This window comes from Schistocerca americana, chromosome 10, assembly GCF_021461395.2.
Source record: "Schistocerca americana isolate TAMUIC-IGC-003095 chromosome 10, iqSchAmer2.1, whole genome shotgun sequence".
NCBI lineage: Eukaryota > Metazoa > Arthropoda > Insecta > Orthoptera > Acrididae > Schistocerca > Schistocerca americana.
Window position 1 is genome coordinate 112,214,234 of NC_060128.1, and position 15,513 is coordinate 112,229,746.

At 39.2% G+C, this 15,513-nt stretch overlaps 1 protein-coding gene across 1 annotated transcript in view; it reads right to left on the reverse strand.

The window, feature by feature from the left end:
- Nucleotides 1–15,513, reverse strand: part of LOC124552285 (CUGBP Elav-like family member 4) — a 205,229-nt gene that overhangs the window by 120,438 nt on the left and 69,278 nt on the right. The window contains exon 4 of the mRNA XM_047126562.1: nt 6,796–6,807. Within this exon, the coding sequence (XP_046982518.1) occupies nt 6,796–6,807 (12 nt within the window). The remainder of the gene's footprint in view (nt 1–6,795; nt 6,808–15,513) is intronic.

The window sequence follows — 15,513 nt, forward strand, 5'->3', positions numbered from 1 at the left end:
TACTGCTGCAATGTGAACATTACATTTTGCGACGCATTTTAGAATATTGTGCCATCACAGATGTTGATTTGGGTTTTTTCCGATACTTAACCTGTACTAGTTCCTAGATACTCGATGTAAACATCACGCTTCTCGTGTTACCAAACTGTATGCAATACTTTTTTTTGTTGCAATATCATTACATGAAAGTTGCGGAAAGTAGTACAGTATATAAAGCTTTTGGAGAGTCTTGTCACCATAGTGCTGACTGCAGACTGCTGTCATTTGTAATAACAGCAATAACTGACAATTAATAGCGTCGATTATATTTTTGCTAGTAAATGACACGATGCATTTTCTTTGTTCCTCCTAAAACGGTGCTCGTGAATAATTTAAATGTTGAAATATTAAATTTGAAGGTGTACTACGACTTACATCAATAGTAGGCCTAATTAGTCACATTCAGACTGTCAGTTTGCTTGTGTGCTTGCCTGCGTAGCGTAGTATTGTAGCTAACTTGTATTTTTCTGCAGTTATAAGTCCGATCAGGTTAGTTTCACATGAACTCCTTAGGCCCACCTTCTAAAATGCAAACTGTTACCAGGCATGGAAATATAGCATTGGAGTACATACTGTAGAATTTAGGACACTAATTTGGTTAATAATTGTATGTGTGGAAATTTACTTGCAATTTCTTTTACAATGCAGGCGTATTTTTACAATGTTGTCACATCACTTTAACTGATTTGAGTCTTACAGCATTTTTTCATGTACTTAACCTGAACTGATCATCTTGTGGTGGTCCAGTTCGTGTGTACAAACATCACAGTTTTTGTGCTGCATACGTATTTTGCAGACCTCTTAGAATATTGCAAAATCTTAGGTATTCAAAATAATTAATTTATGATACTGTTGCGTTTTTTAACGATGGAGCCATCTGCTGGTGTTAGTGAGATTTACCCATGGTACTAAGAACGAACTATGCACATATCTACAATGTAGCCATCTATTGGTGACAGCAGTGGCGTAGTTATGTGACCGAGAACCCTTGGGCAAAAATGAAATTAGGGCCCATTGAAACTAAACTAAATTCTTTACAGATGCAAAACTACATTATCAGCTCCTTACCGCCCACTGTACGGCATAATAAAGCACACCTACTTGCTACTGAGTAAATTATGTGTAACGCACGCAACAGATAATATTTAATCGTATTTACTAATAATATTATAAATGCGGAAGTTTGTTTGTTTTTTAGCTTTCACACAAAAACTGCTGGCTTAATTTGGATGAAATTTTGCACATGGAGGTATCACGACCTGGGTAGGACATAGGACACTTTCATACAGATAAAAGGATACCGTGGGATAATTTTCAGTGTTGGTCCACACTAGGCGAAAGCAGTCGCGGGCAAAAGCTACTAAAAAATAAACATGAGGAAGTATTACTCAGCTACAGAGACATGGCTCCTTGCCGCGAAGCACGTTGGCCAAGCCAGAACTTCGGCATTCGCAGTGGCAGAAACGTGTGGGGGAGGCATGTTATTGTTAGTGCCGGCAACTCACTCTCGCTAAACTACCGAGCACCCTGATTTCGTTCAGGACTACGATTTCCGATCGGTAATTGTCGGTAAGTGTCGGAGGCAGAGCTATGTTTTCGTGTCTGTAGTAGATTGCAGTTAATATTATAAGCAGTCAATAAAACGAAGTAGACAATTTATTTTACCAACTTATTTTACAATATTTTCTGGCTTTAGTTCTTGGGCATTCATCAATAAGTACCGTTAAATCTAGACTTGATGCGGCCCTGTTTTCTATTGCTATGAATGCCAAATGTCGGAGTCGAGCTTGACCCGTACTATTCCTTTAAAAAATTTGTTTATTTTTAATTTTCTGAATGATCTTTCAGCTACTACATAAGTGACAGGTACTGTATAAAATAATAACATTTCCATAAAGTCGCATTCTAGCATTGTATATTTACTTATAATTTTCTTACATAATTAGTGAACAGTTCCTGTCATAGTAAATTTGGTAGAACAAGGTGATAAGTATTACTAAATTGAAGAGAAAAATTAGGCACTATAATATCAAAATATTTACTTTGGAATTGATAACATTTTTGTAATGAAGTTGCTTCATCTATTGTGACCAAAAATAAAGAAGTTAGGAAATTAAATATTTGACAGACTGCATTCACACCAGTAAAACGTGTATTTAACTGAAATATTATTGTCTCTAGGACATTTTTGAGAATGGTAACTGTAAATATTTCTTTCCTGTTTCGTAACTGGTGCTCAGAAGCTAGTTCATCGAAGTGTTTTTTAACTTTCTTTTCCGTTTTTCATGGAAATTGGGATCTACGTCATATTTTTTTTGCAGTCTTTGCACTTGAATGATTCTAAATCATTCCTGTTCAACATCAGTTTTGTTTCAGCATCTGGTAAAGCTCTACTTGCGTCGGCCAAATTGATATCGCGTTTTTGTAACATTTTGGATGAGTAAATGATGACATTCAGTATTTGGTACATGAGTTCACAAAGGAATACGAACTGGAAATTTAACCTTTTTGTTTTACTACATTAATGCTTTCAAATTATGAGAGGCGCAATGTAAATACTTTGCATTTGGCTAAACATTCTTAATCTTTTTTTGTACACCATTATAAACATCACTTACAGTAGCCCCATCATAACCTTGACCTACACACTTTTTTAACCCAATATTTTTGTCAATAAAAAATAATTTAGTCACTTGCTTGACTAAATCTGCTGCACCATGTTTGATGACTTAAAAGTCAAGAAATAATTCTTTTACTTTTCTATCGATTGTTTGTCTATTTTCTGATGCGGTTATTACTGGATATCTCAGAACAATGCTTAGCTGATATACCTTTGAAATATCCCGTGTAGTGTCCATTATGATGGCGAAAAATGGTGATGTTCTAATTTGTTCTAGCAGATTATTTTCAATGATGCTTCTTTACGGATTTCAGTTTCGATAGTATCATCCTTTTTCCAAAGTTTGTACACAGCACATGCTTCCATATGGCCACTCCAGAAACGGTGTTCATTAATTCTTTCTGATAAGTGCTTCCAGTCCCGATTACGCGGACACCATACATTATTCCTTTGCGAAGGAAGCAACCAGCAAAGCTGACAACAGGGAGTATCTAAAATTTTGGAATAACACAGCTAAAAACGGTTAAATGGTCCATACTTAGAAACTGAGACATAGCAGGATGTTGACAAACACATGTTGTGCTGGTGGGGATCTTTAGAAAATGGTCCTGAAGACTCTAACAGTCCCATATTAGGAATTACATGTTTTTCTTTACCATTCAGTGTCTTGTTCTTGAAGTTCCCCAAGTCATATGAAGTTTTATTTACTTTTTTGAAGAGTGTATAGGTCGACGGTTCTTTCCCAGTTTGGTATACTATGCAGATGTCGTCGAAATAAGCGATGGCGTCGTCGTGGTCGGCGGTATTTTTAACTGCAGTTATTGTCCGACCGTCTTCAATAAGCTTCTCAACAGATACCGCATTATCTGAGCCATAATCAACACAAATGTTTGGGCAGGATGTGCTTCTAGAAGGCTGAGTAAAAAATTTGTCAATTCTGATCAATTTTTTTTACTCTCTTCCTTTTCCTGACATTTTTTTCGCTTAAACGCAACACTGGTTTTCTTTATTTTACCTATTTTGTTCACTTCAACAAACAGTCCTAACACTTGGTTACCCGTAAGTGCTCGAGTCGAATACTCACTGCACTGGACAAACTTTATACGTTGTTAAGAATAAACGTGATGTAAACACTGCGCTATATATACTTCTGCGTTTGCTGTTACTTCATTGGCTCGTCGTTTACGTGGAGCTTAAAGCACGCCCTCACGAGTACATTCAAGTAAGACGGTAATATGACAAGTTGTGCTGTAATGTAGCCGATAAGACCGAAAAGTCTCACAACCGCAGAAATATTAGCGGCACATTTGCGCTGACGGGACAGCCGTGCCAGCTAACTCATAGTAATGTGAACATCTGCTGATTTTAAGACATTGAATTAAAATACGGTAAAGCTTCTGAAATACGCGCTTTAACATCCAGGTGGAAAGGGCATTCAGTTCAGGAAAAAAAGCTGTTAAAAATAGTGAATCCACTGAAGGCAGTGCTTACCGTCAGTAACACTCATCCGTTAGTCTCATAACTCCCTCGACGTCTGAATCCGGTGGATAAACACATAAAGGTCACCACTGGAGCTGTTATTTGCTACACTGATGACGAGCCGATCACTAAAGAAACCCAAGACTTTCTCTGTCCATTCCCTCCTTTGTCTCTCTGTGTTCATTTCCTGCCCCATCTCTGTCCACCTCCTCTCCCACCCGTGTCTCCGACTCTGAGCATTGTTTATTGGTGCTGCAAAGGAAACCTTGATTGGGAACTCAAGTCACTTAAAACAAATGAGTAAATCGGTTGGGATCATTGGTATATGGGGTACGAGAGAGACTTTTCTAGCTGCTGGACCTGTGAGGATATCAGCTTCAATGACAATCTTGTGCATGATTTTAATTTGTGAATCGGTAGGTTACGAAGTCTCGTTTTAACAGAAAACTAGTATAGTGTTGGTCAAAAAATATGTAGCCTAGAGCATTGTGCAACAAATTGAAGTAAATCGATTAAGAACTTTTTGAGATTTTTGCTAACAGCATATGCCTAATCCACTTTACATATATTTATGTATTATATGGGTTTAAAATATATAGTACGGCCTTCCAAATTTTATGAGAGTATTGTGTGAAAATTTGGAGTAAACAAAGAAAGCTCTTTTTCGAGAATTTTGCTGACAGCGTTTCCTATTTATATATAAAATATATATTTATATCCAATAAGTATTTAAAAAATATGGAATCTATGTCTGACCAAACATTTTGTAGAGTATCATGTAGAAATTTGAAGTAAATCGGCCAATAATTAGGTATGTAGTAAATTAGCCAAGAACTTTGACATTTTTGCTAACAGTGTTTCCTCTTTATATATTATGCATATATTTACTTAATATATATATATATATATATATATATATATATATATATATATATATATATATATATATATATATGTAGCCTATATCATCTGTCCGAATGTTTATTAGAGTATCATGTAAAATCTTGAAGTAAAGCATTCAAGAACTTCCATAGAGTTTTGGTAACAACGTTAAATAACACCTCAAATTTATATGGTAGGGTAGATACATTAACATATATTAAAAATATATATCCCATATCTGTCCAAATGTTTATTAGAATAATTTGTCGAAATTTGAAGTAAATCAGTCTAGAACTTTTTGAGATTTTTGATAAAATTAAATCATGTCTTGCTTCATACAGAAGAATAGATTTTATATACTGTACATCTTAAGTAAATGTTTGGCCTGTGTCTGTCCAAACGTTTATTAAAATATTGTGTAAAAATTTGAAGTAAACAAGTCAAGAACTGTCCCATTTATAAAGTACATACTGTATTTATATGCCACATATATATAAAAATGTGTAGGCTATGTACGTCCGAACATTTCGTAGAGTATCGTTTAATAATTTGAAGTAAATAGTTGAAGAACTTCTCGAATTTTTTTGCAACAACGTTAAACTACGACTTGTCTTTATATAGCAGTATAGCTGGAATGGAGATCATGTGTTCTAACTATACGCAAAAAAATGTTGATATTGTGGTCTCGTATTCGAAGATTGGTTTGATGCGCTTCTCTACTTTAATCCTCATCTCGGAGTACTCCTTGGTTTTCTCTGCTGCTTGCTCAATCTAGAGATTGAATAACATTAGGGACAGGCTCCAACTCTGTCTCACTTCCTTCTGAACCACTGCTTCCCTTTCGTGCCCCTCGACTCTTAGAACTGCCGTCTGGTTTCTGTGCAAATAGCCTTTCGCTCTCTGCTACCTTCAGAATTTCAAAACGTGTACTCCAGTCAACATTGTCAAAAGTCCACAAATGGTATACGCGTAAGTCTGCCTTAGCCTGTCTTCTAAGAGAAGTCGTAGGTTCATTATTGTGTCTCGTGTTCTTGCATTACTCCGGAACCTAAAATGATACTCCCCGAGATCAGCTTCTACCCGTCTTTGCATTCTTCTGCAAGTAATTAGTGTCGGTGTCTGCAGGCTTGGACCTCATAGTATCGTGGATGAATCGAAGTCGTAGGTTCATTATTGTGTCTCGTGTTCTTGCCTGCCTTAACCTGTCTTCTAAGAGAAGTCGTAGGTTCATTACTGTGCCTCGTGGTTCTAGCTTCTACCCGTCTTTGCATTCTTCTGCAAGTAATTAGTGTCGGTGTCTGCAGGCTTGGACCTCATAGTATTGTGGATGAATCGAATTGATATTGACCGAATACAGCAAGGTACGTACGCTTCATTCAAATAACAAACATCGCAGTAGAACGACTGCGAGATCTTTAAACTGGAAGAAAGACCACATGGGCGAAGCTGCTAACTTGAGATTAGTGCGAGGAACCAAAAGCAGGTGTTCAGTTTACATTCGAAGGCAGCTGTTGGACGTTCCCGTGAATCAAATGAAACTACTGCGCTTTCTTTTTCAGCATCCTGTATGCGTATCCTTTAGTGGAACAACTCACAATTACCATACAACTCACTGTGCTACTAGAATTTAACAGTGACCGTTAGACACTTCTTTCTGTCTATCTGCACGTACAAAGTGTGTATATAAAATAATGGGACTTTTTTAAAATAATTTTATTTATTAATCGACATCAATGTTGTAACCTCCACAATAGTCCTCATTGGATACTATATACCTACGCCAATATCTGAAACTTGTTCTTTGTGGAAGTTTTTACCTCTCTCAACAAGGCAGTTTTAGTCTCATCTCTTCTTATAAAATGACGATCTTTTAAGATTTCCTTTATTTTCGGTAATAGAAAAAAAGTCGGATGGCACCACGACAGGCGAATGTGGAGGCTGGGTCATAATTACAGTACTGTTTTTAGCCAAGCACTGACGAATGAACAACGAAGCCTGACCAAAAGACGTGAATTATTTCTTTACAAATCAGGGCGTTTTTTTCAGCTTGCTTCGCGTAAACAGCGTAATCAACATTTTCTAGTGATCGTTCGACCTTATGTGAAAAGCTCCTGATGCAGTGCGCCTTTAACATCGAAAGGCACAGTGATCATAACCTTCACACTGGACAGCACTTGTCGAGTTTTTCTCAGTCTTCACGATCCAGAATGCTTCCCCTGGAACGAATGAGTCTTAGTTTTGATGTCCTATTCATAAAACCATGTTTTATCACATGTTGTGACATGTTTCAGTAATTCTGCATCGTTGTTATCATCTGGCTCCTCCTTAGCTACTTGCTTTCGCCACTGATCTGGTTAGAAATTCAACAAACTTTTCTGTCATATACTGAACATCTGTAATAATTTAATGGCATGTATCAGTTGATATAACAACTTCATCAGCGACTTCTGTAACTGTGGTTCAGCGATCGTTCATAATCATTCCTTTCAGTTTTTCCATGATATCATCGGTTGATGATTTGCTGGGCCGTTCAGGGCGCTCGTCATCATTAACTTCTTCACTGTCTTCTTCTACATCTACATGATTACTCAGCTATTCACAATAAAGTGCCTGGCAGAGGGTTCAATGAACCACCTTCAAGCTGTCTCTCTACGCTTACACTCTCGAACGCCGCGCGGGAAAAACGAGCGCTTAAATTTTTCTGTGCGAGCCCTGATTTCTCTTATTTTAACGTGATGATCATTTATCCCGATGTAGTGGGCACCAAAAGAATTATTTCACAATCGGAGAAGAAAACTGGTGATTGAAATTTCAGGAGAAGATCCCGTCGCAACGAAAACGCCTTTGTTTTAATGATTGCCACTCCAATTCACGTATCCTGTCTGTGACACTATATCCCCTATTTCGTGGTAATCCAAAACGAGCTGCCCTTCTTTGAACTTTTCGCGTTATCCGCCAGTCTTACCTGACGCGGATCCCACACCGCACAACAATAATCCAGGATAGGGCGGACAAGCGTGGTGCAGGCAGTTTCATTAGTAGACCTGTTGCACCTTCTAAGTGTTTTGCCAATGAATCGCAGTCTTAGGTTTTGTCTACCCACAACATTATCTATGTGATCATTCCAATTTAGGTTATTTGTAATTGTTATCCCTAAGTATTTAGTTGAATTTACAGCCTTCAGGTTTGTGTGACTTATCGTGTAATCGAAATTTAACTAATTTGTTTTAGTACTCATGTGAATAACTTCACACTTTTCCTTATTCAGGGTCAATTGCCACTTTTCTCACCATGCAGATTCTTATCTAATTCATTCTGCAATTCGTTTTGGTCATCTGATGACTTTACGAGACGGTAAATGACAGCATCATCTGCAAACAATCTAAGTCGGCTACTCAGATTGTCTCCTATGTCGTTAATATATATGAGGAACAAAAGAGGGCCTATAACACTTCATTGGGAGACGCCGGATATAACTTCTGTTTTACTCGATGACGTTCCGTCTATTACTACGAACTGTGACCTTTCTGACAGAAAATCACGAATCCAGTCGCACAACTGAGGCGATATTCCAAAGGCACGCAGTTTCGTTAGAAGACGCTTGTGCGGAACGGTGTCTTATACCACTCACAAACCCTTGTTTTCTCATCTGAGACTTAACAAAAGCTATATTTAACATTACTGAACTTTGTTGGACTTTATCCCTCTCTTATAGCAAAAATTAATAAAAAACGTCTGATCCATTTTTGTAGAAAACAAATTATCACCGATACCACCAAAAACAGACGTAACCCTTTTGACAGCTGACAACAGACTAAATATTCTATACGTCTGATCCTGTGCTGATAGCTCCCAACCACGTTTACTAACACAAAAAGGAAAAAATCACGCGAATCGGCCTATCCAACACGCAAAATTACAAAATTTCCCTTACTTTCTGAACACATCTGGTTAAGAGCTACTTAGAGGTTACGTTCGAGATTTCAAAATGTGTTTGACCACGAACGGCAACTGTGCAATGTCGTCAATACGTTTCAATTGTCAGTCGTGATCGGAACAGTATTCTGTGTAGTTGTGAGTGCATTTTGTCGCATCTAAGTGAATCCGAACTTGGGCAAATTGTTCGTGATCGTATAGTGGCTGCTCCCGTAACGAAGGTAGCTTATGTGTTTCAAGAGCTAGCGTCTCGAAAATTTATGGCTCATATAGGGAAAACGGAGAAACACTCACAAGTCACAACGCAGCCGAAAGTGTGTATTGAGCCATCGTGACTGTGAGGAGTATTGGTATCTTAGATGTATCATGTCAGTATTTTACTCCTTATTTATCACTGGCTTCTGGAACTCTCGAAGCAGCGGATGAACAACCACAGGGGTCCTTCTATGAAAAGACATGCACCCCAGACCATCAGTCCTGTCTGTCGGGCCGTATGGGGGACGAAAGTCATATTGGTGTACCACTGCTGTCTGGGGCATCACGTCTTCGGCCTGCAATCTCATTGACCGGAGTAGAATTATCTGCAGTGATAAGTCCCTCTTCAAACTGACTACGGAAGACTGGCGAGAGTTTCCACTGCTTATCTTCGTGCTTTGCCAAACCCTACCTCGGCCAGTAAGATCGCCGGATATTGCCCCAGTTGAGAACGTTCGGAGCATTATGGGCAGGACCCTGCAACCAGCTCGGGATTCTGACGATCTAATGCGACAATTGGATAGAATTTGGCGAGATATCGCTGAGGAGGACATCCAAAATCTCATTGAATCAATGCCAAGCCCAATAACTGCTTGATAAGAGCGGGAGGAGAACCACCGTGTTACTGACTCGCTCAATTTGTGAACTTTCTTTGTTTCCGGATTGCATTTCCTTAGGATTCTTCCAATGAATCTCAGTCTGACATCTGCTTTACCGATAATCAACTTTATATGATCATTCCATTTTAAATCACTCCCAATGTCTACTCCCAGATAATTTATGGAATTAACTGCTTCCAGTTGCTGACCTGCTATATTGTTGCTAAATAATAAAGGATCTTTCTTTCTATGTATTCGCAGAACATTACACTTGTCTGCATTGAGATTCAATTGTCATTCCCTGCACCATGTGTCAATTCGTTGCAGATCCTCCTGCATTTCAGTACAATTTTCCATTATTACAGCCTCTCGATGTATCACAGCATCATCCGCAAAAAGCCTCACTGAACTTCCGATATTATCCACAAGGTCATTTATGTATTTGTGAATAGCAACGGTCCCCGACACTCCCCAGCGGCACACCTGAAATCACTCTTACTGCGGAAGACTTCTCTCCATTGAGAATGACATGCTGCGTTCTGTTATCCAGGAACTCTTCAATTCAACCACACAATTGGTCTGATGGTCCATATGCTCTTACTTTGTTCATTAAACGACTGTGGGGAACTGTATCGAACGCCTTGCGGAAGTCAAGAAACACGGCATCCACCTGGGAACCAGTGTCTATGGCCCTTTGAGCCTCGTGGACGAATAGCGCGAGCTGGGTTTCACACGATCGTCTTTTGCGAAACCCATGCTGATTGCTACAGAGTAGATTTCTAGTCTCCAGAAAAGTCATTACACACGAACGTAATACGTGTTCCAAAATTCTACAACTGATCGACGTTAGAGATATAGGTCTATAGTTCTGCACATCTGTTGGACGTCCCTTCTTGAAAACGGGGATGGCCTGTGCCCTTTTCCAATCCTTTGGAACGCTACACTCTTCTAGAGACCTACGGTACTCCGCTGCAAGAAAGGGGGTAAGTTCCTTCGCATACTCTGTGTAAAACCGAACTGGTATCCCATCAGGTCCAGCGGTCTTCCCTCTTTTGAGCGATTTTAATTGTTTCTGTATCCCTCTGTCGTCTATTTCTATATCTGCCATTTTGTCATCTGTGCGACAATCTAGAGTGCAGTCTTCCTCTGTGAAACAGCTTTGGAAAAAGACACTTAATATTTCGGCCTTTGGTCGGTCACCCTCTGTTTCAGTACCATTTTGGTACTGATTTCCGTGCCATTTAGATAATTCCTTAGCGGTGGGTCGTTCTTTTTTTCTCTTAGAGTGTATATGATAGTGGGAAGAATTTTTTAGAAAGATAATTAAGAGTTGAAAGTGTTATATCGCATCGTAGAAGAAAAGTTTTCAGTAATTCAGTTATTCCACGGAAAGACTCGCAGGATTACTTACGAGATTTAAGGCTGAAACAGTATTATGTTTGTGAATCAGTGATTTTTGTGGAGAAACATATGGACAGTAAAACATAAATGAAAAGGCTTCCGTGATCAGTGATTACCTTTTCCCTACTGTGGAAACGCAATGTAGAAATGATTACTTCAGCGTGAATCTAACAGACATAACGTTTGAACGGGACTGGATGAACGTACGCATTGTTAGGGAATATTTCAAAGCGTTATTTTCTATTTTTCAAGTGAATAAGTTTAATACTTGAAAGTTGTAAGAGACCTGTGTTCGTATTAGCCACATTGTCAGGTTTATTTTGTAACAAAGCGTGTTCTCTTTGTAATGCTCCCACACTTTAGTCTCACAGTCCGATAGATCCAAAAACTGATCTAAAAATAAACCGAAAAGTGTAACAGGGAAACATGGCACTGAAACCATAAGATCTGGACTGTGAAGCAATGGAAGAAAATCATTTTTTTCGGATGGACCTTGTTGCATACTGTTTCGAACTTACGGCGGCGTTTGCATGCCATGACTGAAATATGGCGGGGGTTCGCCGATGATTTGGGCAACAATATCGTGGCATCCATGGACCCTATGGACCCTGCAAAGTCGCGTCGCTGCTAAGCTTTCTGTGACTATTCTGGCTGATCAGATCCATCCCAAACAGGACCTGTCTATCCATTCTGAGACGACTGGAAGCTGCTTTGAATGTCAACGGTTTTCCTACACCGTATTAGGCATGGTAATGTGTTGTGCACTTGGTATTTCGATAGCTTTGTCCACCTTATGTATACGAAACGAATGAATTATATATCACGCATATATGTTGATTGTGAAACCTCACCACACAGTCACATAAGTTGAGTGCAATGGATGTTCCTGCAGCCAGCCGGTGTGGCCGTGCGGTTCTAGGCGCTACAGTCTGGAACTGAGCAACCGCTACGGTCGCAGGTTCAAATCCTGCCTTGGGCATGGATGTGTGGGATGTCCTTAGGTTAGTTAGGTTTAATTAGTTCTAAGTTCTAGGCGACTGATGACCTCAGAATTCAAGTCGCATAGTGCTCAGAGCCATTTTTGAATAATTTTGAACCTGTCAGGCTATCCCTTCTTCTGCTCATGATGTGTGCCGTAACGTGCTGTAGCTATATAATAACGGGACTATTGCTGTAAAGCATTTTATTTCAAAAACATACATATTTAGTTATTTATTGCTAATCTCAATACACTCCCCTCCTCTATCCCTACAGCGTTCCATGCGAACTTTCCATTGTTGGAAACAGTGATGGAAGTCTTCGTCTGTGAGCTCCTTGATTGCGCGTGCTTTTGCTTTAACTGTTTCAACGAGATGAAATTTTGTCCCTTTTAGTGCAAATTTTACCATGGGAATAGATAAAAGTCACACGGTGTATGTCAGGCGAATAAGGTGGGTGGTGTGACCTGGGATGATGTACTTCGCGTTGTTTTGATGCCGAACCCATGACTTGTTCTTCCACAATTCGGGTCGTTTTTCGCTCATTTTCTCACGAAGTTGAGCGAAAACTTCAAGGTAGTAATATCTATTAGCTTGACCTTCAGGAAACCAGTGAAGACACACAGTTCCATGAATATTAAAAAATACCATCATCGTCTCTTTGAATCTTGATTCGAGGTTTTTCCGCTCCCTGTGAAGTTGGCCGCTGCCAACTCATGGATTGGAGTTTACAAACAAAATGACATCTTTTATGAAAATGAATTTACGGCCACACTGATTTGTCTGCAAACATTAGAGATGTTGCATTCGACTGAGAAGGCTTCACGTTTCACAGCTATTGGCCGTTCACCTTTGGCGCATGCGTGCTTACTCTATGATAGCAGCAGCCCCCTTATTTTATGGCCACATCTCGTGTCTTTTCTCGCCGATTGTATTCAATACTTCTTCACTAGTAGCTCGACCTCCATTCTAATCTCCAGAAATCTTCTGTAGCGCAGTGTTCCACAACTTCTATTCTCTTCTTGTATGTTGCTACATTTTACATTACGTGTTTCATTCTCATACAATGCTACACTCCAAACACTTCCTGAAAAGATTCCAAACATTAAAATGTAAATTAGGTGTTAACAAGTTTCGCGTCTTCAGAAAAAAACTTTTCTTACTATTGCAAGTCTGCGTTTCATATCCTCCACAACTCTGCCAACGCCAGTTATTTTGCCTCCGTAAATAACAAAACCCTTCTACTACTTTCACTGCCTCATCCCCCTCATCTAATTCCCTGTCCGCCTTGATAGTTGTGTGGTTAGCGCGGCAGCATGCCATGCAAGGGGCGCGGTTCGATTCCCGGCTGGATCGGAGATTTTTGCCGCTCGTGGACTGGGTGTTATATTGTCTTCATCATCATATCATCCTCATCGACACGCAAGCCACCGAATTGGCGTCAACTATAAAGACTCGCGCCAGGCGGCCGGCCTACCCGACAGGAGGACTTAGCCACACGATATATTATTTCAGTTCATCTAGATCCCTCAGCTACGCTTTTTTAAAATTCGTCTACATTCCATTATCCCTGCTTTACTTTCATTGATGTTCCCCTTACTACGTGTTTTCAAGACACTATCCACTCCTTTGAGATGATCTTCCTAGTCCGTTTCCGTCTCTGTCAAAACTGTAATATCGTCGTCAAACCTTAAATATTTTTGTATGATTTTCCTGAATTTTAATCCCTTTCCAAACTACTCCTTAGTGTTCTTAGTACTTGCAGTTATTTTGCGTCAGTTGATGCTTCAGCATTCCCTTCAGACGGAAAAAGCAACGAGATCCAACTGGGACTACCACTGGCCCATTCAGAGCCAACTGGCATATTTGCCTGGGAGGAACGGGAGATGTAAAATAAGGAAAAAAAAAGAAACAACCTGTGGCTCCTGGCCCCATCTACAATCTGTATTGCTAAGCAATGTACCGGAACACACTTAGAGTTGCAGGTTGCCTATCCATAAGCTTCAGGGGCAACAAAATTTTATTTTCAATATTTCTCATAACTATTGGCCGAATTTAAAAAAATTAAAATTCTTTAATAGTCTTCCCGTTAAGACATAGAGATTTATGTTAAAAGCTTAACTCAATAAGGTAACTATTACAGTTAGAAACCGTGAGTTTCTCTTGAGGCAGCCTAACTGACGGCACACAAATACCCGGACTTTATTCATCGAGTATTTGAGTATGAGAGCACTTAGCGACCTACAACAAACTTTAGACATAGTTTAAAACCATTCTGAAACTTTTCAACGCTGACATCTCCACAAAATGATGAAAGGAAATGAAGTTTATCGGACACTACATTTTCGCTATTCATGCAGTAAAACTGCCGTATCCAGCATTACGTTTTAATGTATTACTTCTTTACTACTACCTCTATTCCCAATACACTTTGCAAACAGTATTCACATATACCAATGAATGTACCTGCGAAATTTTGTCATTGTACGACACGCAGTTCAGGAGATAAGACGTCATAGATATTGAGGTGCGTGAAAAACTAACTTTTGCTTAAAACGTAGCGCAAGTTACCCACACTATACTTACCCAGTGTTTCATGATGAGACCAATTAGCGGCTTCCAACAAACTTTGAGCAGAATTTTAAAGCTTTCTTAAGCGCGATCTCGCTTACACGCTTAAAGTCAAACATTTAACAAATTAACTCATTTCTAAAGTAATCAGACGTTTGGATTTGTTTTATACAGGGGAGCTCGATTCTTGAAAGACTCAAGGTCTTACTAGTTTGAGTTACGAATCACGACCAAGAGAAACAGAATTAATATCGTACATTCAGATCGTATTGTCTACAACTTAACCATATTAAATTCCGTATAATAATCCAGTTAATTTTCTTATAAGTAAGAAGAAGTTACTCCTTTTTGGCAGCTGAATTTCGTATCACTTACAACTAACTACGTAGAGCGAGCAGTTACTTTTGTATCTCTCAATGAATGCTGTGGGCTGTTGTGGAAGCAGTATGGGACTAAAATTTCTTTGATAAAGGCTTCAGTTAATTGCATGCCATAACCGTACTGTTCACTCTACTCTTGACCTGTCTAGTAGATGGGTTGAGGGATCATGGGAGTGTCAGTGCTGTTGGATGTTTGGTTGGGGAGAGATTGTGGGGCTGGTGGCGCTGTGGTCAGAGTGGTTGGTTCATTTGCTTTTGATATATTTATGTTTTACATTTTTTTAGATTCCATTTTATCGTAGCTTGTGAATCGTTCACTTTGCATATTTTCATTTTCATTTATAGCCTCCTGTATGGAATCCGCTTATAGTTTT